General features: G+C 38.3%; 1 protein-coding gene and 1 long non-coding RNA gene across 10 annotated transcripts in view; one reads left to right on the top strand and one right to left on the bottom strand.

Moving 5' to 3' along the window:
• The window catches only part of LOC122241480, a 43,119-nt gene extending 27,277 nt beyond the window's left edge, over positions 1–15,842 (bottom strand). Inside the window, exon 1 of the long non-coding RNA XR_006221649.1 lies at positions 15,313–15,842. This is a non-coding gene — a long non-coding RNA (uncharacterized LOC122241480). The remainder of the gene's footprint in view (positions 1–15,312) is intronic.
• A 204-nt stretch (positions 15,843–16,046) lies between these two features.
• Positions 16,047–27,615, top strand: part of SH3GLB1 (SH3 domain containing GRB2 like, endophilin B1) — a 35,081-nt gene continuing 23,512 nt past the window's right edge. For 2 of the 9 annotated variants that reach the window (XM_042997739.1, XM_042997741.1), the window contains exons 1-2: positions 16,047–16,430; positions 27,041–27,182. In XM_042997739.1, coding sequence (XP_042853673.1) covers positions 16,359–16,430; positions 27,041–27,182 — 214 coding nt within the window. In that variant the 5' untranslated portion in view covers positions 16,047–16,358. The remainder of the gene's footprint in view (positions 16,431–27,040; positions 27,183–27,615) is intronic. The other 7 variants (XM_042997744.1, XM_042997746.1, XM_042997740.1 and 4 more) reach the window with 7 other exon arrangements.

Below are 27,615 nucleotides of genomic sequence, written 5' to 3' on the forward strand. Positions count from 1 at the left end.
GATGTCTTTATCGGTGTATACTTCCTCCAACAGTGTATGGGAGTACTTGTTTTCCTACATCTTTCAATAACACTGGACATTAATGCTAACTCTTTGTTTAACTCCTGAGTGAAAAGTAAAAATAATAAATGATATGTACGGCCGTAGGAAGACAAAGGAAAAGTAAAAAAAAAGTGAGTTCTCATCATCTCACCTTTAATATAATAAGTTAATAGATAATGTCTAAGGTTGCAACAGATGGTTTTTTAAAAAGAAGGAAAAAAACTCACACAAAATGACTCTAATGAGGGGTTTTTTAGGATCTAGTATCTCTCGTGTAGAAGAAATAAATGAGGTTTAGCTACCCATTTTTTTTTAAGTTTATTTATTTTTTGAGAGAGAGAGAGAGAGAGAGCGAGCATGGTGCGCACAAGTGGTGGAGGGGCAGAGAAAGAGAGAATCCCAAGCAGGCTCTGCACTGCCATCACAGAACCTGACTTAGGACTCAACACCACAAACTGGGAGATCATGACCTGAGCCAAAGTCAAACACTTAAACTACTGAGCCACCCAGGCGCTCCTATTCACTTTTTATTCCAGTTTTTTTTTTCTCTCAAATGCAAGTAAATCCAACTTAATACCTTTTATAATTCTTTCTCTGTTTCCTCTCTTTCTTTCTGTGGTGTCTCTCTCACCCTCATGCTTCGTCTATATTTACAAAGAAAGATCTTCACCAAATATTAACATTGACTATTTGTGGGTGGTGGTACTTGGGTTGCTGGTTTCTTTCTTCTTTGTCCACATCTGTGCTCTTTGAATATTTTTAATGAGTAGAAATCATAATTATTAAATCAATAAAATTGCTATTCTAAAATCCAAAAAATAAAAATATGACAGAACTTTTACATACATACATACACACACACACACACACACACTGAAAACCCAAACAGTAAAGAAAGATACAAAATGAAAAATGAAAGCCTCCAACCCTTCTCACTCCTTACCCCACTGTACTTTTACCCAAAAGATAACCCCTATAATAGTTTCTTTAAATTGTTTTTATTAAAAAGCCATGCATATACAATGTACTTATATAAAAATAGCACACACATTCCTTTTTTATTTACACAAAAGGACCCACGAATTGCTCTGCACCTTGCTTTTCTTATTAACACACCTTGGAGATCTTTCCATATCAGCACTTTCAGATACATGCATCCACTGCAGGTCCTTGCTGCCCCACTCACTCAGTGTTCACAATATTCCAAGAATAAAAAATTCCAACAGACCAGCCAGAGTACAAGGCAAGTGTGCATGGAACCTGGCAACAACTTATACGACTGAAAAGGATGACTGAAGGATAGGACAATCCAGAATTCCTCTTCCTTTCAGTCCTTCCTCACTCATCAATAAGCCAAACGTAAAGATAATGGTAGAATGAGCATATATCAAAAAATGAAATTTTAGAATTTGAATTATATTTGTACAGCACTTCCACCATTTTGGTAAGAATGAAATACAAATTGTGTAATTTCGATAATTATGCACACATGTTAAATGCTCTTATATTTGCATCTTAAAACTGGCATTGTATAATATGAAGATGTATGGTAAATTCATGCTAACAATTTAAATTTTGTTTTTCTTTGCTTAGAATGACATTAAATAGCAAATAAAAAAATATGAAAGTTGAGAGAGAGACCACGGAAGAAAGGAAAAAGTTTATTTTAGTACCTTTGTACCTTTTAATGGCACTTTAGTCCTGCTTCTTGAACAAGAGGCTCCACACTTTCATTTTGCACTGAACTCTACAAGTTACGTTGCTGCACCGTTTATCATTCTAAAAACTGAAAGGAAGTTGCCGTGTAGTAGAAAGAGCACAGGAGACTTTCAGTTCTTGCCCTTCAGTAGCGTGGCAGTTATTGATAGTTGTTTGTCCTGTAACTATTCTCACCCTCTTCTGTGCCAAGAGCACCACTGTTTTGTTCAGAACAATACGCCTTGTTAAACATTAGAATTTTTAAACTAGGCACACTGTACTTACCAAACTCTATTGTATTAAGAAGGAACCAAATGACCCAGGTCTGGCAAATGACATGTAAACACAAGTTTACTAGATGGGGCTTATGAAAAAGCTGTTTTCTTCATTTAGAAAAAAAGAGAAAGCAGCCTCAGTTGGCAAGTACCTTCTCCCTTCACCTTTCTTCCTTTTTTCTGCCTTGAATTTATATGTGCTGCCTAGAAATACAGAAGCCGTCTTATGAAGAGAGGATGAAAGCTACATGCTAAGAATAGCAAAACAGAAGTAAAGAAAGCTGCCTACCTCTGAGCTTCTTAGTAGGTGATAAAATAAATCCCTATTTGGGTGAGTCACCCTACCCAGGTTTCTGTTACCTGAGCTGATCAAAATCAATCTCTAACTAATACCAGCAGACTAAATAACATGAAAACTCTTCTACTACACTTGCTGGGTGAGGTGCAGAAATAATATTTTTAATACATACTTAAGCTTACAAAACTACAAGGAAATACTTAACTGGCAGAAGTAAAGAAGAAACTGGACACCAGAGCCGGGAGCACACAGTATGACCCTGTCTTGAGTTGGGAAAGGGATGGGTGAGGAAAATGCTGGAATATTCAAACCCATGGTAACTGGAGATAAGACTTTGAGCCTTTGAGAAAAGCAGGAACTAGAAACGATGAGCCCTTCCTCATACTCACCCCTACATACATTAAAACTCTGGGAAGTTCTATACCCTCAATGAAAGGGTAAATTAGACAAAATTCACACACACACACCCCCAACCCCCCACCCCCCGCAGCACATCAAGAGGACAAGGACGCTTTTCTGTCATGAAATGAACTCTGAAAAGAGGGAAAAAATGGACTTCCAAGAGAATCTGTAATCATGATTTGTATTCCAGTTGCTCAGGGTTTCAAATTTACAATATCTGAATAATCTTGGAACTTCCAAGCCAAGAAAGAAGTTCATATAAAAATTGGTCTCTGGACATTGATAACCCTAAGAATCTCTGACAGAAGAAACATTTTTTAAAAATCACTAAAAATAAGTTTATTTTTTTTAAAAAGAGGCTACGAGATACAAAAGGTATCGATCTACAGTGAGTCAACAGACACAACAAACAGTATTATATTCCTAATCACCGAAGGATGCATCTGATTGACAACAGTTATGTAGTTTAAAATATAAACTAGTATCATTTACAGATCCATATATAATTAGTGAAAGTATAAAACACAATAGGTAATAATCATGCAACTTAAGAATAGTGGCTAATTCTTCAAAAAGAAAAAGGCAGGAATAGAATGTTAAAAAAAAAAAAAGATGAAGAACTGATCCAGTTTTAAGGAGGATTGAGCAACGTGACAAATGGGTACAACACCTGATCTTGGCTTAGAGGTTTTTGCTTTAAAGACGTTGGTGGAATAATTGGGAAAGCTTGAAGGAACTTTCTGGAAAAGGATATACAGAAGTTTTTGTACTATTCTTGCAACTTTTTTCTTGGTCTGAAATTGGTTCAATATGAAAAAATCGCTTTTTCAAAATAAGAGGATCGGTTCCAGTTCAACACGTAAGACGATCCTTACCTTACCTCTTCCCATAGGCATACCACATCTACAGCCACATATGGAATAATTTCCTCTGAAAAAACCTAAAGGCTGGCTGAGCAAAAACTACACATTGGGAAAACAAGAAAAAAGCCACACTGAAGCAGGTAAAAAAGGCTGGGCACAATCTTGCCATATACCTCACCCCAAGTGTGGCAACCTATAATCAAGAGGAAAATTCATAACCTGGAGCTTGTTCTTAAAGAGCAAAGGGTATGAACCCCATATTTGGCAACCCAACTTTGAAGACTTGCACCTGAGAGACAAGCTCCCAAAACACGTGGCTTTGAAAACCAATGGGGCTCATGCCACAAGACTGTAGCAATCTAAGAAACGGATCTCAAGGGGCTCACATGCTTGGACTCATCCCAGGGCCCAGCTCAGAAGAGCTAATAGCACTCAGACTTTAAGTGAAAGAGACTCACCTGCTTATATGAAAGCACTGGCCTGGGGGGCAGACATCTAATTTGACACACACACGCTGAAACCCTCTCTGGGGACACAGACTGATGGGCACTATCATTACACTCTCCTTCAGCCTTGCTCCAGCCAACAGGTGCCAACGTGTTCTTTTTTCCAACAAGCACCACCTTTACGTTTCCCTCACTTTGCACTAGCTGGTGGACGTCATCTTTGGGCTCTCTCACCGCTTTGCCCTAGCCTACAGTCACAAACTCGTTTTCTTTTTCTAGTGCCATCTTTACATTCCCCTTCTCCCTTGCTACAGCTGGAGAGCACCATCTTCATTCTATCCTGTCGTACACTAGCACATCAGTAACTCCCGGAAGCTAGTTTTTACACGTCTGGTGCTCTGATTTGTGCTGCTGCTACCCAGAGGATGCTCCTTGATCACCTGGCTCTGAAGCCCAGGGAGCTTGCATTCCTGGGTCCCATGGGGCTATAACAATCAAAGAGATAGTTCTTGGTAGGATACCACCCCTAGGATGGTGGGTGCACAGACAACACACTGAAGCACATCCCCAGTCTTTCTACAAAGAGGTTTATTACTTAACCTGCAGTTTCAGCCTGAAGGACAGCCTTCAGGTGTGGCACACACCTGGGGGCCTGTGGAGGCCCCAGGGAACTAATCCAGTGGATGCTATCTTTGCATTCTCCCTCTGCCTCACTACAGCTTGCCAGAATCACCTGTAAAAGACCTTATATATTTGTCTGGAGCCACAATTTTTGTGACTACTGCCCAGAGGATACCTCCAGATTGTCTGTCTCTGGTGGCCAGCAGGGCTTATGCTTGAAATCCCAAAGGACTGTGTATATTTGCTGCCTGAAGGTCTAGCATCCAAATCAGCCTGAATCTAGGTGCTGATTGAGATCCTCACCTTTGGGACACTGACAGGTTTTGGCACACCCTCAACTACTGGGAGCTATTAAAAATATAATAAGCTGTAATTAGACAATTACAAAGGTTTGGGAGACAACTCAAGCTAGGGCAGGGTTGAATGACAATGTTCATCTCCTACCCAAGGCCATTACTTCAAGACTGAGAGAGGTGTATCTTTCATCTAATACATAGAAACTAAGAGAGTCAAGTGAAATAAAGAAAGGGAGGATATGTTTCAAACAAAAGAACAATATAAAACCTCAAAAAAAAACTTAATGAAGCAGAGATAACTAATTTATCTGACAAAGAGTTCAAAGTAATGGTCATACAGATGCTCACCAAACTTGGAAGAAGAATGAACGAACATAGTGCAAACTTCAACAGACAGACAGAAAATCTAAGAAAAGTACTAAACAAAAGTCACAGAGCTGAAGATTCTGAACTAAATAACTGAACTAAAAAAATAGACTAGAGGTGTTCAACAGCAGAGGAGATGAAGGAAGAAAAAGGTTCAGTTAATTCGAAGACAGGACAGTTGACTTCACCCAACAAGGACAGCAAAGAGAAAATATAATGAAAAGAAGGGAATATAGCTTATGGTACTTATGGAACAACATAAAACAGACTAACATCTGCATTATATGACTCTCAGAAAGAGAACAGAGAAAGGGGTGAAAAATTTTTTGAAGAAATAATGCTTGAAAACTTCTTTAACCTCGAGAAGGAATCAGACATCCAGATTCAGGAAGCTCAGAGACTTCCAAATAAGATGAACCAAAAGAGACCCACACTAACACACAGTATAATTAAAATGTCAAGTCAAGGGCACCTGGGTGGCTCAGTCAGTTAAGTGTCAGACTTTGGTTCAGGTCATGATCTCACGGTTTGTGACTTCAAGCCCCACATTGGGCTCTCTGCTGTCAGCATGGAGCCCGCTCTAGATCCTCTGTCCCCTTCTTTCTCTGCCCGTCCCCCACTAATTCTCTCTCTCTCTCTCTCAAAATAAATAAACAAAAAAATAAATTAAATAAATGTCAAAAGTCAAACAAAAGGAGAGAATCTTAAAAGCCACAAGAGAAAAACAACTTGTTATGTACAAGGGAAACGCCACATGACTACAAGCAGATTTTTTTTGGTAAGAATTTTGCATGCCAGAGGGGGTGGCACAATATATTCAAATCACGGAAAGAAAAACTTTCAACCATGAATACATGAGTAGCTATCACTCAGGACTGAAGAAGAGATCAAGAGTTTTCTAGACAACCAAAAGCTAAAAAAGTACATCACCACTAAACTGGCTTTACATAAAATGGCAAATGTACTTCGTTGAGCTGAAAAGAAAAAATGCTAGTTAGTAACAAGAAAATATATGAAAGAATAAATCTCACTGGAAAGGTAAATATATACTGAAGGTAATGGATTAAATGCTTATAAAACTAGTATGAAGGCTAAAAGACAAAAATAAAAGTAACTAAAACTATAATAATTAGTTAAGGGATACACAGAATAAAAAGATGTAAAATGTGACATCAAACACATAAAACAGAAAGGTAGGACAGTAAAAATGTAGAGCTTTAGAATGCAATCAAATCTAAGTTATCAACTTAAATAGACTGCCATAGGTACATAGGTTGTTACACGTAAGTCACATGATAACCACAAAGGAATATTCTATAGTAGATACACAAAAAATAAGCAGAAAAGAATCTATGCATACCACTAAAGAAAGTCATCAAACCACCAGTAAAAGAGCAAAGGGGAAAAAAAGGAATAGAGGGGAACTACCAAACAGCCAGAAAACAATTAAAAACAATTACGTACATAATTACAGTAGCTACTTTAAATGTTATGGACTAAATTCTCTAACTAAAAGACACAGAATAGTTAAATGTAACAAAACAAGATCTATAAATATGCTGCCTCCAGGAGACGTCAGATGTAAGGACACATACAGACTGAAAGTGAAAGAATGAAAAGGAACTCCATGCAAATGAAAACAAAAAACAAAAACAAACAAAACAAAAAACAAAAATAAAACAAACTGGGGTAGCTATATTTATATCAGACAAATTAGATTTTAAAACAAAGACTCCAATAGGAGATAAAGGGCATTACATAATTATCCAGGGGTCAATCCAACAAGAGATTTTAACATTTGTAAATATTTATGCATCTAATATAGGAGCACCTAAATATATAAAGCAAATATTAATAGATCTAAAGGGAGAAATAGACAGCAACAATAATGGTGGGGACTTTCCCCATTTACATCAGTGAATAGATAATCCAGACAGAAAATCAATAAGGCAACATTGGCCTAAATGACACATTAGACCAGATGGACTTAACATATGTATATAAAACATTCCACCCAAAAGCAAAAGAATGTGAGAATACATATTCTTCTCAAGTAGACATGGAACATTCTCCAGGATAGATGACATGTTAGGCTGCAAAACAAGTCTTAATAGGTTTAGAAAGATTGAAATTATATCAAGCATTTTTTCTGAACACAATGGTATGAAACTAAAAATCAATTACAAAAAGAATACTGGAAAACTTACAAACATGTGGAGATTAAACACAATGCTGTTAAACAACCAATTGGTCAAAGCAGAATTCAAAAGAGAAATCAAAAAATGCCTGAGACAAATGAAAATGAAAATACAACAGACCAAAATTTATGGGATGCAGCAAAAAGAGTTCTCACAGGGAAGTTCATAGCAATAAATGCATACCTCAAAAAAAAAAAAAAAAGAAAAGAAAAATCTCAGTCTAACTTTACAGTTCTAGGAACTATAAAAATAAAAACAAACAAAACCCAAAGTTAGTAGAAGAAAGGAAATAAAGATCAGAGTGGAAATAAATAGAGACTAAGAAGACAATAGATCAATGAAACTAAGAGCTGGTTCCTTGACAAGATAAACAAAATTGAGAAACCTTTAGCCAGACTTACCAAGAAAAAAGAGAGAAGACTTGAATAACAAAAGCCAGAAATGAAAGAGGAGATGCACAACTAATACCACAGAAATACAAAGGATCATGAGAGATTACTATGAACAATTATATGCCAACAAATTGGACAACCCAAAAGAAATGAACACATTCCTACAAACATACAACTTACCAAGACCGAATCATGAAGAAACAGAACACCTGAACAGACTAATTACTTGTAAGGAGATAGACTCAGTAATCAAAACCCCCCCCAACAAACAAAAGTCCAGGAACAGACAAATTCACTGGAGAATTCTATCAAACAGTCAAAGAAGAGTTAATACTGACTCTTCTCAAAATTCTCGCAAGAAATAGAAGATAGAATGCTTCCAAACTCATTTACAAGGCCAGTATTACCCTGATACCAAAACCACACAAGGACACCACAAGAAGAAAAGGTTACAGGCCAATATCCCTAATGGACATAGATGCAAAAGTTCTCAATAAAAATTAGCAAACCAAATTCAACAATACATTAAGGATCATACACCAGGTTCAAGTGGGATTTATTCCCCCGATGCACAGATGGTTCAACTTCTGCAAATCCATCAATGTGATACACTACATTAACAAAATGAAGCATAAAAAATCATATGATCACCTCAATGGTTGCAGAAAACATACTTGACAAAATTCAACATGCATTCATGATTAAAACACTCAACAAAACAGGTTTGCAGGAAACATATCTCAACATAATAAAGGCCATATATAAAAAACCCACAGCTAACATCATATTCAATGATGAAGAATTGAGAGTTTTTCCCTAAGATCAGGAACAAGACAGGGATGTCCACTCTCACCATTTAATTCAACATAGTACTGGAAGTCCTAGCCACAGCAATCAGAAAACATAAAGAAATAAAAGACATCCAAATTGGAAAGGAAGAAGTAAAATAGTCACTATTTACAGACAACATGATATTACATATAGAAAACCCTGAAGACTCCACCAAAAAACTGTTAAAATAAAGAAACTCAGTAGAAATTCAGGACACAAAATTAATATACAAAAATCTGTTGTGTCTCTATACAATGATGATGAACTGACAAAAAGAGAAATTAAGAAAGCAACCCCATTTACAATTTCATCAAAAAGAGTAAAATACCTAGGGATAAATTAAAACTAAAGAGGTGAAAGATCTGTATATTGAAAACTACAAGACATTAATGAAAGAAACTGAAGAAGACACACATAAATAGAAAGATATTCTGTACAGTATTGTTAGGAGCACCTAGGTGGCTCAGTGGGTTGAGCATCTGACTCTTGATATCCTCTCAGGTGCTAATCTCACAGTCGTGGGATCGAGCCCCATGTCAGGCTGTACGCTGAACATGGAACCTGCTTGGGATTCTCTCACTCCCTCTCTCTGCTCCTCCCCTCACCCAGTAAAAATAAATATTAAAAAAATAAAGAATCAGTATTGTTAATATGTCTATACTACCTAAAGCAATATACAGATTCAATGCAATCTCTACCAAAACTCCAATGGCATTTTGCACAGAACTGGAACAATCCTAAAAGGTATATGGAACACAAAAGACCCCAAATAGCCAAAGCAATCTTGAGAAAGAAGAACAAAGCCGGAGGCATGCTCTCTGATTTCACACTGTATTAACAAAGCTACAGTGATCAAAACAGTATTCTCCAAAAACAAACACATAGATCAATGGAACAGAATAGATAGCCTAGAAATAAATGCATACATATATGGTCTACCCATTTATGAAAAATGAGCCAAGAACAATGGGGAAATAGTATTTTCAATAAACAGTGATAGTAAAATTGGACAGCTACATGCAACAGAATGAAACTGGACTACTATATTACACCAAAAGTAAAAATTAACTGAAATGAATTAAAGACTTATACAGAAGACTTGAAACCATAACACTCCTAGAAGAAAACATAGGCAGTAAGTTCATTGACATAGGTCTTGGTAATGATTTTTTTTCAATTTGACACCAAAACAACAAAAGCAAAAATAAACAAGTGGCACTATATCAAACCAAAAAGCTTCTACACAGAAAGGAAAACGTCATCAAAATGAAAAGGCAACCTACTGAATGGGAGAAAATATTTGTAAGTCATTATGTCCAATAAGGGTTAATAGCCAAAATATATAAAGAACTCATACAATTCAATAGCAAAAAAAAAAAATCCAATTAAAAAATGGGCAGAAAATCTGAGTAGACATTTTTCCAAAGAGAACATACTGATGGCCAACAGGGACATGAAAAGATGCTCAACATCATTAATCATCAGGGAAATGCAAATCAAAACTGCTACCTCACACCTGTTAGAATGGCTATTTTCACAAGTCAGGAAACAAGTGCTGGAAAGGATGTGGATAAAAGAGAACAACTGTGCACTGTTGGTGTGTATGTAAACTGGTGCAGCTACTCTGGAAAATAGTATGAAGATTCTCCAAAATTTAAAAATAGAACTCTTATATGATCCAGCAATTCCACTCCTGGGTATTTATCAAAAAAAAAAAAAAAAAGAAGAAGGAGAAGTACTAACTCAAATCTGCACCCCCATGTTCCTTCATTACAGCATTATTTACAATAGCGAAGATATGGAAATAACCTAAGTGTCCATCAGGGGATGAATGGATAAAGAAAATATGACATGTGACATGCAAACACACACACACACACACACACCGTGGAATATTATTCACCCATAAAGCGAATAAAATCTTGCCATTTGTGACAACATAGATGGCCTTCTTATGCTAAGTGAAATAAATCAGACAGAGAAAGACAAATACTATATAATCTCACTTATATGTGAAATCTAAAAACAACAACAGCAAAACCCAAGCTCACAGATACAGGGAACTGACTGGTGGTTGCAACGGGGGGCTCAAAGGAAGAAACAGATGAAAGGGGTCAAAAGGCACAAATGTCCAATTATAAAATAAATAAGTAATGGGGATGTAATGTACAGCATGGTGAATATAGCTAGTAATACCATATTGCATATTTGAAAGTTGCTAAGAGAATAGATCTTAAAAGTTTTCACCACACAAAAACAATTTTTACTACCTTTTTATTTTTTTAATTTAAATTTTAGTTAACATACAGTGCAATATTGGCTTCAGGAGAATTCAGTGATTCATCACATACAACACCCAGTGCTCATCACAACAACTTCCCTCCTTAATACCCATCACCCATCTAGCCCATCCCTCCCATCCACCTTCCTCCATCACCCCTCAGTTCGTTCTCTATCATTAAAAGTCTCTTGTAGTTTGTAACATGTTGGGGGGCGGGAAGGAAAAAAAAAATTTGTAACTTTACACATGGTGATATGGATGGATATTAACTAGACTTACTGTGGTGATCATCTTGCAATGTATATAAATAGTGAACCATTATGTTGTACACTTGAAACTAATGTAATATATGTCAATTATACCTCAATTTAAAAAAAGAAAAGGAAGATGAAGATAAGAAATAGTGCACAGAAAAAAATTGTCAGGATCTGATCTGTTGAACGTGATAAAGAAGAGGAAATAATCATAGGGGACTGGGATTTTTAGCTTAGGTGACTTGGTGCATATAATTCAATTTACCATTACAGGAAATCCAAGAAGAAAAACAACATTAAAGAAAAGGAAACTCAGCGCTGGAAATATTTAAGCGCTGTAGTTGGATGTTTAGATAGGAGAGGAGGGGTACAAAAAAAAAACTGTATACATCTTGATTTGCTTATTCATTTAACAAATGGAGAATCCACTGTGTTGCTGGGAATGTAGACCATAAAAGTATAAAAATTAACAATAAATGGTTTCTGCCCTTGAGGACTCAATCCAGTAAGAGAAATGGAATCTGCCCGTTAGCAAAGGATAGACTGGGGGGAGCACGTTCCCATCGGATGATGGGTTCATTCTCAACCTCAGGCACACATTAGAACCACCTGGAGGAGCTTCTAAACATCCCAATGCCCAGTCCACATTCTGGGGGAGGGGATGAGGCACCAGTGGTTGCTTAAACTCTCCAGGTGATGCCAATGCACAGCCAAGATTAAGAGGCAATAGCTTGACTCAGAAGACAACACCTAGGATACCTTTTCCTTTGAAGCATTTGGTAATAATGATGAGTGTGCAGAGGGTGGGGGTGGAAAGGATAAAAGGTGGAAATAAGGGAATTTGACTGAAGGAGCTGCCAAATAGCTTTGATATATAGTTTCTCTGTAAAGAAAAAGTATCAAAGGCTGAGAGTAAGGGTATATGAGAATAAAGTAGGAATCTTAAGGAGAGTGGTGAAGTTTTGCAGTAGGGTCTGCAGAGAGTGAAAAGGAGTTGATTAGGAAGAAGTAAAAGCATTTCTAGGCAGTTAAAGGTTCAACGGAAATAGGCAATCATGCATTGGTAGTAGCATCCACCTACAATGTTGTGCAATTTTCCCCTAACAACGCTTGACAGTTTGAGAGCATGAACAGAGAAAACATTCATCTGGGAACGTAGGCTGATGGGCCAGAAGGATGATGGGAACTCTGAGTTCTGGTGAGAGTTAAAAATCGGTAAATAGTAATGAGTCATGGGACTGTAGCCCTTGATGATAGTAAGAACACACTAAATGAGTAAAGGAATCAGAGAGGTCAAATGAGAGGCAATTTTGTCCAAAATTAGATTTCTAAATTTAAGATTTCAAGGTAGCAGAGTACAGGAAAAGTTTTGATAACAGAATCTTAATTGTTCTTCCTACCTGTCTTTGTCCCTCCCCAATTGATTAGCCACACTGCAAACATGTTATAAATTAAAAGCCTGATCATCTCTCCCCACCATCAAACCTCATCCTTCCAGATAAATTCAATCAAAAGCCAGCCTAAGAAGTCTTAATTATCACTATCACCTCTCTTACCCTACTAATACCCCCTTCCTCTCACTCTCACCCAATCCTACACAAACTTTTATACTTTATAGTTTTCAGGCTGTGTTTTACTTTGCAAATCATCTTTTAATCCATATTTCAACAACCTTCCCAAAATACTTGATTCTGGCATTTCTTGTTTCCTTACTTTTAATGATGGTTTCTTTGGGGGAAATTCTTTAGGCTACTTGCCCATTTTTGTGAAGGTTTATTTAGTTAGAACTAGATAGATAATGTAATTTACAGATACACTTAATCAGCCACACTGTATTATGTTATCATAAGCTGATGCAAATAATCAAAGGAAATTACTAATTTCAACTCTTCCAAGTTGAGAAGTTCCCATTATTCTCTTAAGATCCTCATTTACTATCTGTGACGTGTCTATCTGATAAATGTAAAGTGAGAACACCAGTGTCAATCTATATTTTTTTAAAAACTTAGTGAAACAAATTTTTGTCTATTAGATAAAATACAAACCAACCTTCCAATATTTTTTCAGCACCCCCGTGGATCATATTGCACACCCCAATGAGGTACATATAAACCACCACTTTAGATGTCACTGGTCTAGGTATGAGGTAATGAACATCTTGTCAGCCACTAACAAAAAAAAAAAAATTAAAATGCATATCATACTACCTACAATACCATTTCAATAAAGGTTTTATTTATTTTTTAAGCTAAAAATTTTGGGGAAGATTTCAGGTATTCAACACTTTGTATGATCTTAAAAACATCACTTTCATAATACTTTGTATTGGAATAAGAAGTTACTATAAGGAACAGATTAAAGAAAGCATTAAAAGGTAATCTAGAACCCTTCCAGAAAGACCTACCGTCCAAATTAGAATTAGAATTCAAGTTACTAAGTACAGGCTGGAAGTGAACGTTTAAGAGCACTTTGGATTCCTCCTAGGCATTTCATCACATTGTACTTATTCAATTTCTGTCTTAGGAATTATTTATAAACTCCCATGAGAGCAAGGGCTATCTGTCTTGTTGCCTGCTATATTCCTAGCCACAAGAATAATGCCATTTGGCACAGAGTAGATATCCAAAAAATATTTACTGAATGAATGCATAAAAGAATGAAGTGGTATAAATACAGATTAAGAAACTAATCAAAGAAAAGAGAACAGGGGCACATGGGTGTCTCCATCGCTTAAGCTTCCAACTTCAGCTCAGGTCATGATCTCACCAGTTCATTGGTTTGGCCCCGTAGTGGGTTCTGCACTGACAGCTCAGAGCCTGAAGCCTGCTTCGAATTCTATGTCTTTCTGTCCCTCCCCTGCTTGTGCTCGCTCTCTCTCTCTCTCTCTCTCTCAAAGAGAAATAAACATTAAAAAAGAGAGAGAGAGAAAACAAAAAAAGTGCTGAACATTGAGTTTAAGGAATACCTGCATTAAAGCCATCAGAAGTGCCAGCAGAGTCGAATGGGAAAGTCTACAAGGTACTGGGAAAGCCAGCAAACAATAAGGGCCTGGAAAGGGGTGTATTGCTGGGAAGGCACTGAATACAGTCACTGTGGAAGTCTGAGAAAAGGCCAATGAGTTTATCATGAACATAAAGGCAACCTCAAGAATGCTGTTTAGGTATAGTTACAGAAATAGAAGTCAATTGCATTGAATCAGGCAGGAAACGGATAGTAAGTTAATACAGGCAACACACGAGTCTTATGAATTTGTGAAACGAGAGAAACAGTATTAAAACTCTAAAGGGCTCAACAAAAAGAAGTGACTTTTTTTTCAAGTTAGGAAGATCTACATGTTTGAGGACAGGATTCAGAGTTTTTTTCCTATAATGGTGGACACAGTTTTGTGATTCTAAACTAGAATGAACATAAATGATGGCAAACATATTTATTGTGAAGACAGACATCTGGAAAGAGAGAAAGTGCATTTCCACATAAAAACCTAAAATAAACAATAAATGAAAAACAGGATTCCTGATTACATATTTCCTTTTCCATATTTCTGGGAAAATAGGTTGAGATGAAATATACATGCAGCAATTTTGGTCTTGGAGACTCATTCTATTGGAGTTACCTTAGAAAGAAGTGGTTGTTTCTGTCACCACCACAGAGAATAAAAGAATACAAATATTTATATGAATCTGCTGTTCTTTATGTCTTCAGGAACTAATCTTTCAGCCGTTAACAATAGCTACTGCTTCTCTGCTGCTTCAGTAAAACATGAGCTCATTTCATTGCCTGCTGGGGCTGTATTTTCCCAGCCCTAATGTAACAAAAGGATACAGTGACAAAAAAAAATAACATGGAGTGTTTTATTCTTGAAATACTGTCTCTCCCTCTGCGCTATCGCCTGTTTTAACTTAGTTCAAGCATAGGTCGTATCGTGAGAGCTGCTTTGGAAGTTACTTGGCATTATGGGCTTTTGAACAGATTTCACTTCATATTTTCATTTGTTATTAAAATTCCCCACAATGAATGTTAAGGGTTAAGAGTTATTCCATCTCACTCACCATTTTATACTTCCTTGTGTCTCCCACCTGGCACTTTGTATCCCCCGTCACCGTACTTTGCACACAGTAGGCGGCTTGTGTTGCTCGAATAATCCAGCGTGGGCTTGCTGCCTTAAGGCACTCAAAACCCCCGCAGCAGCAAATAGTTAACGGAGCTTCTGGTGGGGGTGAAGGGCCCGAAGATTGTCAAGTAACCCAACTGAGAGCTCCTTGAGACCAGGGACAGTTTTGTTCAGTACGGTATGTCAGCCCCTGATTCAGTCCTGGTACACAGAAGATTCTCAATAATCCTTAATGAACAACACACTCAGTGGGAACTATAAACTCAGCCCTGCTCAGGAAACGTAAATCGAGTGCCACCAGGCGTCAGGGATCAGCGGGGCGTGGCTGCTACAAGATGCTAAGGAGTTGTCTGTTGGTTGTAATTTCATAATATTGTCATTCTGTGCTACAATTTTCATATTTTCCCTTGAAACAAAACGGGGGAATTTGGGTTGTCTCTGCTCTCAGTTTTCAGCGGCTAACCTACAAACCAGGGCCCCCACGCCTCACTACTCGCTTCTGGGAGCTAACATGCCCCTCCCTCCGGTGGAGCTGGCCGAGCTTCCGGCGCGCCCCGCGACTGCGCCGCGGCGATCCAGAAGGGGTCGCTGTTCCCGCGACAACCTCTGAAAAGGCTCCACCCCGCGGCCGGCGGGGCTTCCTCCGTCCGGGACCCCGCCCCACACAGCTCATTACCAGTCCGTCAGCCTCCTTCTAGCTTTCGGCCGCCAGCGCCGACGCTAGCGCCAGACTCCGCGGAGCAGGCCCGACGTCTCGGCCGCCCCCGCCGCCACCCGGGCGCGCGGCCCGCCCCGCCCGTTCTCTCCCCTCGCCCCACCCTCTCGCTTCCCCCTCACGGAAACGACAGCTGCTGCGGCGGGGCTGGCGCCGCCTCCCTCCACCTACCACGTCTGCCCCCGCCACTCTCGCCCGGTGCCCCAGCCCGGCCTCGGCGCCTCCCCGCTAAGTCAGCCGGCAGCTCCGCCCGGCTGCCGCCGCCCAGGATGAACATCATGGACTTCAACGTGAAGAAGCTGGCGGCGGACGCGGGCACCTTCCTCAGTCGTGCTGTGCAGGTACCGCGGTGGGGGGAGAAAGGGTGGCGCCCGAGAGGGCCGAGGAGGGGCCGCGCGAGGCGGCGGCGCTCCCCGCACCCGACCACACGGACCGGCTGGCAGGCCTGCGGCCGGAGGCCTGGGTGATGGGCGCGGCCTGGTGCCCCCTCCGGGCACGGCGGCGGTTTTCTGCCCCCTTCCAGTTCAACCGCCGCTTCCCCGGAAGCGAGGCGGGGTGGGGAGAGGGTGCGGAGCTTCCTCCGCCCCGGGAGGACACCTTGAATTCGGCTCCGGACCGAGAGACAGCACCGCCCGCCTTTCTGGCCCCACATCGCCAGGGCTGGTGTGGCCGCCCTCCCGGGGAGGGCAAAGGCCCTGCTAGCCCGGCGCGGTAACGAGAGAGACGGGCCTTTCTTGCACCACCCCCACCCTTTCCTTTCGTCTCTCCCTCTCCTCGCCGAGTCCAAGAAGGAAGTTTCCTTTTCCTGCCCCTGAACCGAAAGAGCTGCCAGCGCAGTTCCTTCCAGCCCTCTCTCTCCCTGAAAGGAAGGTCCCTGGGCTTAGGGCGGTCCGCGGGCGAAATGGAGATCGTCGGTTGGCGTCCATACTCTGCCAAGGCCTTGGGAAGCCTGGAGTTTGGGGGTTCCCACCTCGTTCTCAAAATGAGGAGCATCGGCAGCAGGACAAGGAGACGCTGGAGGGGAAGATTCGCGTTATGCGTGTTGTCAAGAGTTGTTATATTTCAAATACACTTTAAGGGGGAAATTTAGCCGTCTTGCGGCATTCCGCAGTCAAGGAAGTGTCAGCACTCGGGAACTTGGACAGTTTTCCCCAGCTATCACCCACATTATGTCAACTCGTTTAAATCTACGAACAGATGTAAATTTCACACAACATGAGTTATAAACAATCTGGTGCTTAAATTAATGACATAGTCATAGTAGCAACAACATTCCCTTTTGTAAAGAGAAAACAAAAATAATTTTCTAATACACATACCAAACTAATACTGAAATGTAAATCAGTTGCACTGCCTTATTACTTTTCTCCTTTACCCCAGTTTCATTGGTGGAGTTGATCTTACATTGCATTATTCTTGGCAAGAGAATGGTAGAAGTCGAGCTAGGTAATAGCTGCCTATATTGTGAAAAAAACTGTCAAACATATGCAAGGCATTTGACAGATTATCTACTGTCCTTTCTGTAACTTTGCCAGATAGATGCTCTTAACCCCTTTTATATATGAGGAAACAGCCTCATAGAGGTTAAGTTACTTGTTTAACTTGCATGGCTAGTAAATAGCCAAGTGCTGCCTGATCTGCTACTCATTGAAAGCTGCTTCTCTCTTGCAGAGTAGGCATTGCAGATATAGAATATAGAATGTTGCAGACTGGAGAGACTTTAAAGATCATCTAATATAATCTGAGCATTTCAATAACACTTAAGCAGATAATACTTAAGGCAGTGGGAAATTCCTTCTAGGTGTTGATTTCTAAGTTCCAAAATCTGCATGGTGAGTAATAAGCTAGCTGCCTTAACCCTTATCTCCTCCTCCTTCATTAAAATATAAGCTATAGATGGTTCATTTGGCCTGGATGGCTCGGTTAAGCGTCTGACTTCAGCTCAGGTCATGATCTCAGGTTTGGTGAGTTCGAGCCCCTCATAGGACTCTGCCGTCAGTGCCAAGCCTGCTTCGGATCCTCTGTCCCCCCTCTCTCTCTGCCCCTTCCCTGCTTGCTCTCTCTCAAAAATAAATAAACATTTTAAAAATAAAACATATGCTATATTGTAAAGACATTGGTTAAAATGATTTATTGATTTAAATTCGCCTACTTCCGATAGTTAAAAGACAAGTGCAAGGAGGGTGAGTGGTTGAGAGTCTGAAATGATTTGATTTGTGAGACTTAATGTTGACTGAAAAGAGGCCTTCAATATTTTTTATTGCTGATTCCCAAAGATTTTGTTTGCCGAGCAGAGATTTGATGTTGTATTGCCACCCTTTTAAAGAGAGATGTGTTTTCAGGTAGAGAATCCACAGTGCTTAAATAAGACACATGTACTAGAATTTGATTGATTGATTGGTTGATTTTTAGAATTTGATTTAAATTGTTAGTAGACTTGATTTAAAAAATAAATCTAGCAGGCGCCTGGGTGGCTCAGTCGGTTAAGCCATCCGACTTCAACTCAGGTCACGATCTCGTGGTCCGTGAGTTCGAGCCCCGCGTCGAGCTCTGGGCTGATGGCTCAGAGCCTGGAGCCTGCTTCCGATTCTGTGTCTCCCTCTCTCTCTGCCCCTCCCCCGTTCATGCTCTGTCTCTGTCTCAAAAATAAATAAATGTTAAAAAAAATTTTTTTTAAATAATAAAAAAATAAATCTAGCAAAGCTCTCAAAAGATGTACTTTTCAGATGGATTTTAATTGCTCATTGCTTCAAATCCTTTAGTTTTTAAATTCTGTCCTAATCTTAGCTATCAAATTATTCTCAGTACTAAATACTTAAGTGCCTACTGCCATGTCTGTCTTACACTACTATTTTGGACTCTGGTGATACACTGGTGAATAAAATCAGCAAAATACCTGTTCTGATAGAGCTTATAATCTAGCAAAAGACAAATTAGTAAATACATCAGGTGGTGATGAAGAAAAAGGCCAGAAGTGATATGTTAATGGTGGGGATGGTGGTTTTTGCCAGGTTGTATAGATATATGATTCAGGACAAGTCTTTCCAACAGGATCAAATTCCAAGAGACCTCAAGGAAGTGACCATTCCAATTTTTTGGAGGAAAGGCATTTTAGGCAGAGGGAAAAAGTATGAAGACCCTGAGGTTCTGGGTTACCAGGGTTATCAGGTAGGGAGCTGTGGCCATAGGATAGGCAAAAGGTGATATTGACTTAGGTGACAGTAATAGCAGGGAAGATTCAGAACCTATTCAGTATTGCTTCTCAAGTTGGCTTGAGGCTAGGAGGGAAAGATGTGTTACGGATGACTATGAGGTTTTGGCTTGAGATTTACTGAGAAGGGAAAAATTTCAGGAGGAACAGACTCCTTAAATACTATCTTTTTCTATTAAGTCTGTATTTCTTAGAAATAGGTTCTGAAATATTTATGTAGAAGGTATATTATATCTGAGGATTGCTTTAAAATATTCTAGAAGAGAAAAAGGGAGTAGTTGAAACAATGGCAGAATGTTCACAGTTATGAAGCTGAGTTTCAATATACTATTATACTTTTGAATGTTTGACCTTTTACACAGTACTATTTTTTTAATTATGTAAGAAGAAAAAGATGATTCCAAAATGCAACATGTGAAATTTGGAATGCTGTGTAGTAATTTTCAACAAAAACACTGCTTTGTCATTTTGCTATTTAGTTAATAACTGAATTCCCAGTCTAAATTGAGTTGACATCAGTATAGTGCCAAGTGCCAAGTTTCATGCTAAGAATAGGGTAAGAGCTATGCCAGTTACTCATTATAAGTAATAAAAACAGTAGGAATGGAATTCAGCTTTCACATTTCTAAATAATAATTTCTATTCAAATCAAATTATACCTTAAGGAATAGGTCATGCTCTTGGTGGCCAACTGCCATATCTTTTTTTCATTGTACTTAAAAGTTTTCAGATTAAAAAGTAAGCATTCCCTGTTTTAAAAAAGAGAGACTATTAAACATACAAATTGGTTTCATCACTCTACTCTCTTATAAAATCTGTTTATATGGGAGCACAGGGGTGGCTCAGTCGGTTAAGGGTCCAACTGTTTGTTTCGGCTCAGGTCGTGATCACAACAGTTTGAGTTCAAGCACTGCGTTGGGCTATATTTATATGCCTTGCCACTTTGAAAGAATATTAAGGTAAAATGTATAAATCAGTAGGAATATTTATTCCATTTGGGTGCTTTTGTTCTTAACTCCCTCAAAATAATAGAATACAAAAACATCAGGTAATTTATCTTCCATAAATTGTTACTTTATTAGGGACTTAAAAGCCATTTAGTCTTAGTATCTGTCTTTTCAGTCCAGACTCCTTAGTTGAGTATTACATACTCCTTTCTGACCTTGTCTTTTTTTTCACTCATGTATACACACTATATTCCTTTCAAATTATTTTTTAATTTCCAAAATGTACTTTTCTAACTGTAGACTTTTGTTCATACATTTAAATTCCTCTTCAGTGCCCTCCACCCTCTCTCTGTGTAGTCTTTTCCTTCCCTCTGGATGAAACTTCAGTCCATCTCAGACCCCAAGGGCTTGATGTGAAATCTTGTGTCATTTTTCAATTCTGTATGATCATTTGGCATTTTTTTTCTTCTAATGAAGGTCCTTGGAGCTGTAAAATTCTATTACTCTATGGCTTTCACATCTTTATAAGTTTGTATGTCCTAAGGAATCAACTCTGTTTCTTATTCTCATCTCACAATATCCAACATCGTTCTTTTATTTATATAATTTTAGGGGGTACCTGGGTGGTTCAGTTGGTTGAGCATCTGACTTTTGATTTCAGCTCAGCTCGTGATCCCAGGGTCGTGAACCTCCACTCAGCACGGAACCCGCTTAAGATTCTCACTCCCTCTCTGCCCCTCTCTCCTGCTCGTGCTCGCTCTCTGTCTCTCTCTCTCTCTCTCAAAAAAAGAAAGAAAGAAAGAAAAAGGTTTGTCATTTTAGTCAGGCAGGGTATCCATATTCAAAGTTTACTCTTTGAATCATTTAGTATGTTAAATAATTTGTTATTTTTATTAGCGTTTTTCTAACATTAAATCTGCTGACGTTGAAGTTGACTAATGCCAGTCTAAAATTTTAAACTGTTTAATTTAACCTGTATTTATTGAGTACCTTCTAGGTGCTTGGCATTGAAGTACAAAAGTAAAGGAGACCTGGTCTCTGCCCTCATAGACTTCATAGGCTAACCCCAATTTATCATAATTAAGTATTTTATTCTTTGTAGTAAATATCCATTTTGTGAAGTACTATTCTGTTACTTCGCTTGATAAATGTTCCAAGTGGACACATTTCTACTTCAGAATTGATATTGAAGCAAAATTTTGCTCACCATCTTTAAAATAAGACCATATTGTTTCTAAAAAAATATTTTCAACTTAAATTACTTAGGAGTTTAATTTTCTAATATTTCCTTTGAACTGCCTACTGAAGTTACTGTATAAACTTCATGAATGCCAGCTATTTTCTGAGGGGGGAAAAAAAGTCTTTAAAATTTAGTTGCAAGCTTGGCTTTCATCTCCAGTTTAATTTAGCAGAAATGGTGTGTCTAAGCCTAGAGGTAAAGATGAATATGCTGCTGCCCTCAACTAACTTCTGTTAGATCCTATCTGGATGGAATTCTAACATGACCACTCACCCAAGCCCTTTTGAAATCCTGTTTCTTCTATAGAATTTAAACTGCAACAGCTTCACCGTGTCTCTCAAATTCTACTAAATAAAACATGTCACATTCAAAGTCCATACATTTTCTGATTGTGTAAAAACTTTACATATTTAGTGTTACCCAAAACTTTTCACATCCTTTGGTGCTTGGTGTTAATTAACTGATAGAAGATGGTTTGTTAACCTGATGTTAATATAATCACCTATGAGCTTAGAACAGTAGTTCTCAGTCTTAGTTGCACTTAGAATTACCTCAGAAATCTTTACAGGCTGCATCTCAGTCTAGTTAAAGAAGAATCCTTGTGGTTGGAGTTGGCATCATTGTTTTTGAAAGATTGCCCAGGTAATTCCAAAGAGCAGCCAAAATTGAGAATAAGTTGAGAAGGATCTAGTTTTACAATTTACAAATTCATTATATTCAGAATTTGTGCTATACATTTTACCCTAAGAAGTTGAGACAACTTTTAAAATGTTACTTTACCCACTCAAAGAATTGATGGTTAGAGTTCATACTAAATAGATGTCTTTCATCATACAGTCTTTTTGCTTGTGCATTTATCTTTGTAGTAAAGCATGGTATAGAATCCTGTAGGCTAGATGCCTATCCTGTAGTAAAGAAAGGATCACAGTGTCTGGCATAATGTGGCTGACTCAAAGACAGTCCTTTCCTTAAAGAAGTGTGTAAAGAAAATATGTAAAGAGAAGGGGATTATTAAGCTTTCGGTTCTCGTGTCATTTTACTATATTCCTAATGAAATCATTATGAAAGAATTGTATGTCAAATTACATTTTAGAGAACATTGGATTTGGACTTACAAACATATTCTGACTTCCATTGTAGGTTGTTTTCACAAAAGTTTTTATTAAATGATACTGCTAAAAGTTCATTAAAATGCTTAAAATCAAACTATAGGGGTTTTTTTGTGGGTGTTTTTTGTTTTGTTTTGTTTTGAGAGAGAGAATGTGTGTGGAGGAGGGCCAGAGGGAGAAGGAGAGAGAGAACCTTAAGCAGGCTCCATGTTAAGTATTGAGCCTGTTGTTGGACCAGATTTCACTATCATGACCTGAGCTGAAATCAAGAGCCAGACGCTTAGCCTATTGAGCCACCCAGGTGCCCCTCAACTATTGTTTTTAACTAACAACTGGATATCCTCAGAAGACTACAAACTTAGTAGTGATTTTGGACTTAAATATGTTGAAAACAAATTTTTTTTATTTTTTTTAATGTTTATTTAAACATTTCTGTTTAAATTTTTGAGACAGACAGAGCATGAATGGGGAGGGTCAGAGAGAGAGGGAGACACAGAATCCGAAACAGCTCCAGACTGAGCTGTCAGCACAGAGCCCGACGCGGGGCTCGAACTCACGGACCGTGAGATCATGACCTGAGCCGAAGTCAGATGCCTAACCGACTGAGCCACCCAGGCGCCCCGAAAACAAAAATTTTTTAAAGTAAAATTTTAAATTTTTTGTAATTAGGGAAAGGATTTTTTTTTTAATATTTACTTATCTTGAAAGAGAGTGAGCTAAAGAGGGACAGAGAGAGAGACAGAATACAAAGCACGTTCTAGGCTCTGAGCTATCAGCACAGAGCTCAGCACAAGGCTTGAACCCACAGTCTGTGAGATCATGACCTAAGCCAAAGTTGGATGCCTAACTGACCGAGCCACCCAGGCGCCCCAGGAATTTTGTGGTTTTTTTGGGTTTTTTTGGAAAGAAAAGGTCTTCTGTCTGTCTCAGAAGGGTGCCATTATTATAATTTCATGTTTGTGTTTAACCAGCATTCTTAAGATCATAAAATCCTTGATGGCAAAAGAACTGTGTCATATGCTGATTCTTTATCTCACTTACAATAGAAGAAAATATATACCCCATAAATATCTTTATTAACAATTTAAAACGCCTAAATTTAGCTGATGTAGCTCATTTTCTGTAAGCTTTCTTTAAAATATTTTAGAGAAACATGTATGTATTAAATATACTATATCGTTAACTTAATATGTCATACCTGCTGATTAATAGAAAAAAATCCTTAAACCCCCACAGTAAAGTCATGGGAGATACTGTGTTTTTTACAATTACAAGTTTGAGTAATAAAATATAAATGTATAATTTCAACCTAAATATATAACATTCGCAGTGTGTTTCTGTACTGGCACCTTTTTTTTTTTTTTTTTTTTTTTTTTTTTTTTTTGCTCATTCTAGATAGGATTAAAGTTAACCTTAAGTTGATGGTTATTGAATATCATGTAAGAAGCAGAGGTGGACTATAGGATACAGCTGACCAGAGTGCTACGAACAAAGACACAGAGGCAAGGAAAAACAGAATATATTCATATAATGGTAGAAGAAAATACTAATTTTTTTTTTTTTAATTTTTTTTTTCCAACGTTTTTTATTTATTTTTGGGACAGAGAGAGACAGAGCATGAACGGGGGAGGGGCAGAGAGAGAGGGAGACACAGCATCGGAAACAGGCTCCAGGCTCCGAGCCATCAGCCCAGAGCCTGACGCGGGGCTCAAACTCACAGACCGCGAGATCGTGACCTGGCTGAAGTCGGACGCTTAACCGACTGCGCCACCCAGGCGCCCAAAATACTAATTTTTTGAAGTCAGCAACTATTTACTGGAAGTCTTACAGTATAAAGAGACTGTGATTTAAACAGATGTGAGATTGAAGATTGAATCGCAACACTGACACGTTAGGCAAAATGTTCATCACTACAGTTGTGATTCTTACCTATGTGTTATAAGAGTTTATTTTGGTTTTGGGTTTTAGGTTTTTTTAGTATTTGGTATAAAATGCACAGCTTGGTATATGGCATTTTCTAATTTATCTTAAGCCCTGACACTGTTAAAAATACGGAAGTATTTTCTAGAAGATTCATTAGCACCGCCTTTATACGTGTTAGTTTTTTATAGAAGTCCTTAACAGGGGCGCCTGGGTCGCTCAGTTGGTTGAGCATCTGACTTCCCTGTTAAGGACTTCTATAAAAAACTAACGTGTATAAAGGCAGTGCTAACGAATCTTCTAGAAATGCAACTGGAAGACCAGTCATGAAAGGACTTTATACCCTTCCCTTAGATCTTTACATAGCCCATTTCTTATCATTTGCTCTTAGATCAGTTGTTACCTGTTCAGAGAAGCTGTTTCTCTAACCACCCATATCTCACACCTTTCAAACTCCTGTTCCCCATTCCAGGCCCAGGTTGCATATTCCTCTCCCTTTGAAGCCTTCCCTGATTCTCCTGCTTCTCCCTTTCCCTGCAGAATGAATTCTTCCTTCTTCTACACTCAAATTCATTAATTCACTCATTTAATTGTTCAGTCACTCAAAAAATAATAGGACCAACTTTGTTGGTCCTATATCCATTGTCTTTTTGTATCCTTATTATCGAATTGTTTACTTGTTTATTGTCTGTTCTATTAAAATGTAAGCTTCTAAGAGCAGAAACTTTGTTCTGGCTCCTTAAACCCATGTGCTTAGAATAGTGCATGGCACATATTAAGGTACTTAAAAATATTTGTTGAAGGAATGAATGCAATAAAGAAATACATATACTTATTAAGGTGCTAAGTTAAGAATTTTTCTCTATTGGTAGATCAGCCTTCATAGATCATGTTAACCTGGATGTATTTCCTCCTTTGTTTGCCTCCTATTGGTTGCTTTATCTGGGAGATAACCTATTTAACCATTAGAGGTAGACCTCGAACATGTAAAATTCTAACCTCTGTAGGAGGTCTGTAGCCTAGAATCTAAGGATTTGTAGAGGGAATACCAGAGTTCACTCTTAAGAGTGAAATTATAGTAGTTACCCAACTGACCGTGGCATCAGGGTTTTGACCTTTTGCCCAATGCAACTCCTATTCCTATCCTCAGTTACAGTACATTGCAAGGTTGTGGGCTTAGGCAATAGCTTTGGAACTGCTATTTTCAGTTGCACTCACTGGGTCAGGGCTTGTCTATAAGCCAGTCTCAAAAAGACATAAGGCTTTACAAAAGCTATTGAAGCTTTTATTTCTAGCCCCTGAACAAGGCCTTCAGTGGGGAGTTAACACCAGACTCTAAGAATAACATTCTAGAGGACCTTTCAGCTAAAAATGTTAACTGATAATCAACAGAAAGTATTAGACCAATAAAAAGGATGCTGAAAGAAACAGATAATAAAACTCAGAAAAATGAAGTAGCAGAAGATATTTTAAGAGATGAAAAGGGGGAAAAAAGCACAGTAAACACATTGTTACCCAGAAGTGAGTCATGACTAATGAGTATAGAATTAGTGCTAGTGATATGCCTGTGTTAGGATGAGAGAAAGCCACATATTCTAGAAGAAGATTTTGCATGGTAAACAGCCTGAGTCATCACTTCTTTTTTTTCCCCCCCCAAGTCGTCACTGCTAGTGTTCAATTGAAAGTCTTCAGAAGTGCCCATAAAATGCACATGGAAATCTTTTTACCTCTTTGTTCTTGAATGGGCAATGCTGCTTTTCCTCAAAAACCACCACATTCAAGATAGTAAAAATTGATATGCTGACTATATTTAACTACATTTTATGATCTTTAAAACCTGCCTCCACAGTATGAATAAGATATGCCCCAAAAGTTAGTCTGTAGATCAATTGTTGTAACATATCCTGAAGAAACAAATGGTAGTTTCCCAGAACATCCCATAAAAGCATATTTAACTGGAGGTGATTAAAGTGCCATTAATACAAAGCCACGTTAACATAAGCAGCCCTTTTTAAATTCAAAATAATAATTACCAGACACTGAACAAAGTGATTTACATACATACTCTTACTTAATTCTCAAAGCACCGTACGATATGTATCATCTCTCTTTTATGATAGTAGATACCTAAGAAAACATTCAGAAGCCTGCTCAGGTCACACAATTAGCAGTGCAGCCAGAATCTGAATTCAGCACAATGGACTCAAAATTCTTACTCCTTACCACTACGCTATCCTACCTTTATATGTAAGAAATACTTATATACCAGGCAGTATGCTAGATTTTCTCTAGAATTCACACCATACGTTTTTAGCAGAACTGAGGATATACGTTAATCTTAAGAGAGGGTCCAGATTAAGAGGTATGGATAAATTTCTATAGGGGCAAAAAAAGCACTCAGTGCAATGGTTTGCAAACAATTATTTGTATGTTTGGGAGTGTCTGGATTTGAGTTTTTAATTACTGATATAGGTTCCTAAAATGTGTTTGAGGTATATTTAATTTTTTTTATAATTAATAACAGTTCACGGAAGAAAAGCTTGGCCAGGCAGAGAAGACAGAATTGGATGCTCACTTAGAGAATCTTCTTAGCAAAGCTGAATGTACCAAAATATGGACAGAAAAAATAATGAAACAAACTGAAGTGTTATTGCAGCCAAATCCAAGTAAGAAACTTTTTACCTTTGTCTACCTTATTGACTAATCTCATTAAAGGGTACTGTTAGTAGGGGTTTTTTTAATATAAACAAACAAACAAAAAAGGTTTTGATAGCTATTGGAAAACAGAAGTTTTTGGTTTGTGGCTTTAGGGTCTATGGGTTTGTGTGTTGTGCTTTTGGTGAAGAAGAGGGTGCTAAACAACTCTTTGTGTACCCTCTGACAACTGGACTAATCGTGTTTTTCATGCCTTCGTAGAATCCTCTTGAAAACTCAGTTTCAGGGAGTGACTTTTAAGAGTTAGGAAGGCTGTGAAAAAAAATTAACCTTTTTTTTTTTTATATATATACACAGGGGAATTGTCCCTAAATAATTAAGGAAAAATTATGTGAAAACTTAGTTACCAATTATTTCTGTTTATGTTAAGTTTTATATTTTTAC

Source organism: Panthera tigris, chromosome C1 (genome assembly GCF_018350195.1).
Source record: "Panthera tigris isolate Pti1 chromosome C1, P.tigris_Pti1_mat1.1, whole genome shotgun sequence".
Taxonomy (NCBI): domain Eukaryota; kingdom Metazoa; phylum Chordata; class Mammalia; order Carnivora; family Felidae; genus Panthera; species Panthera tigris.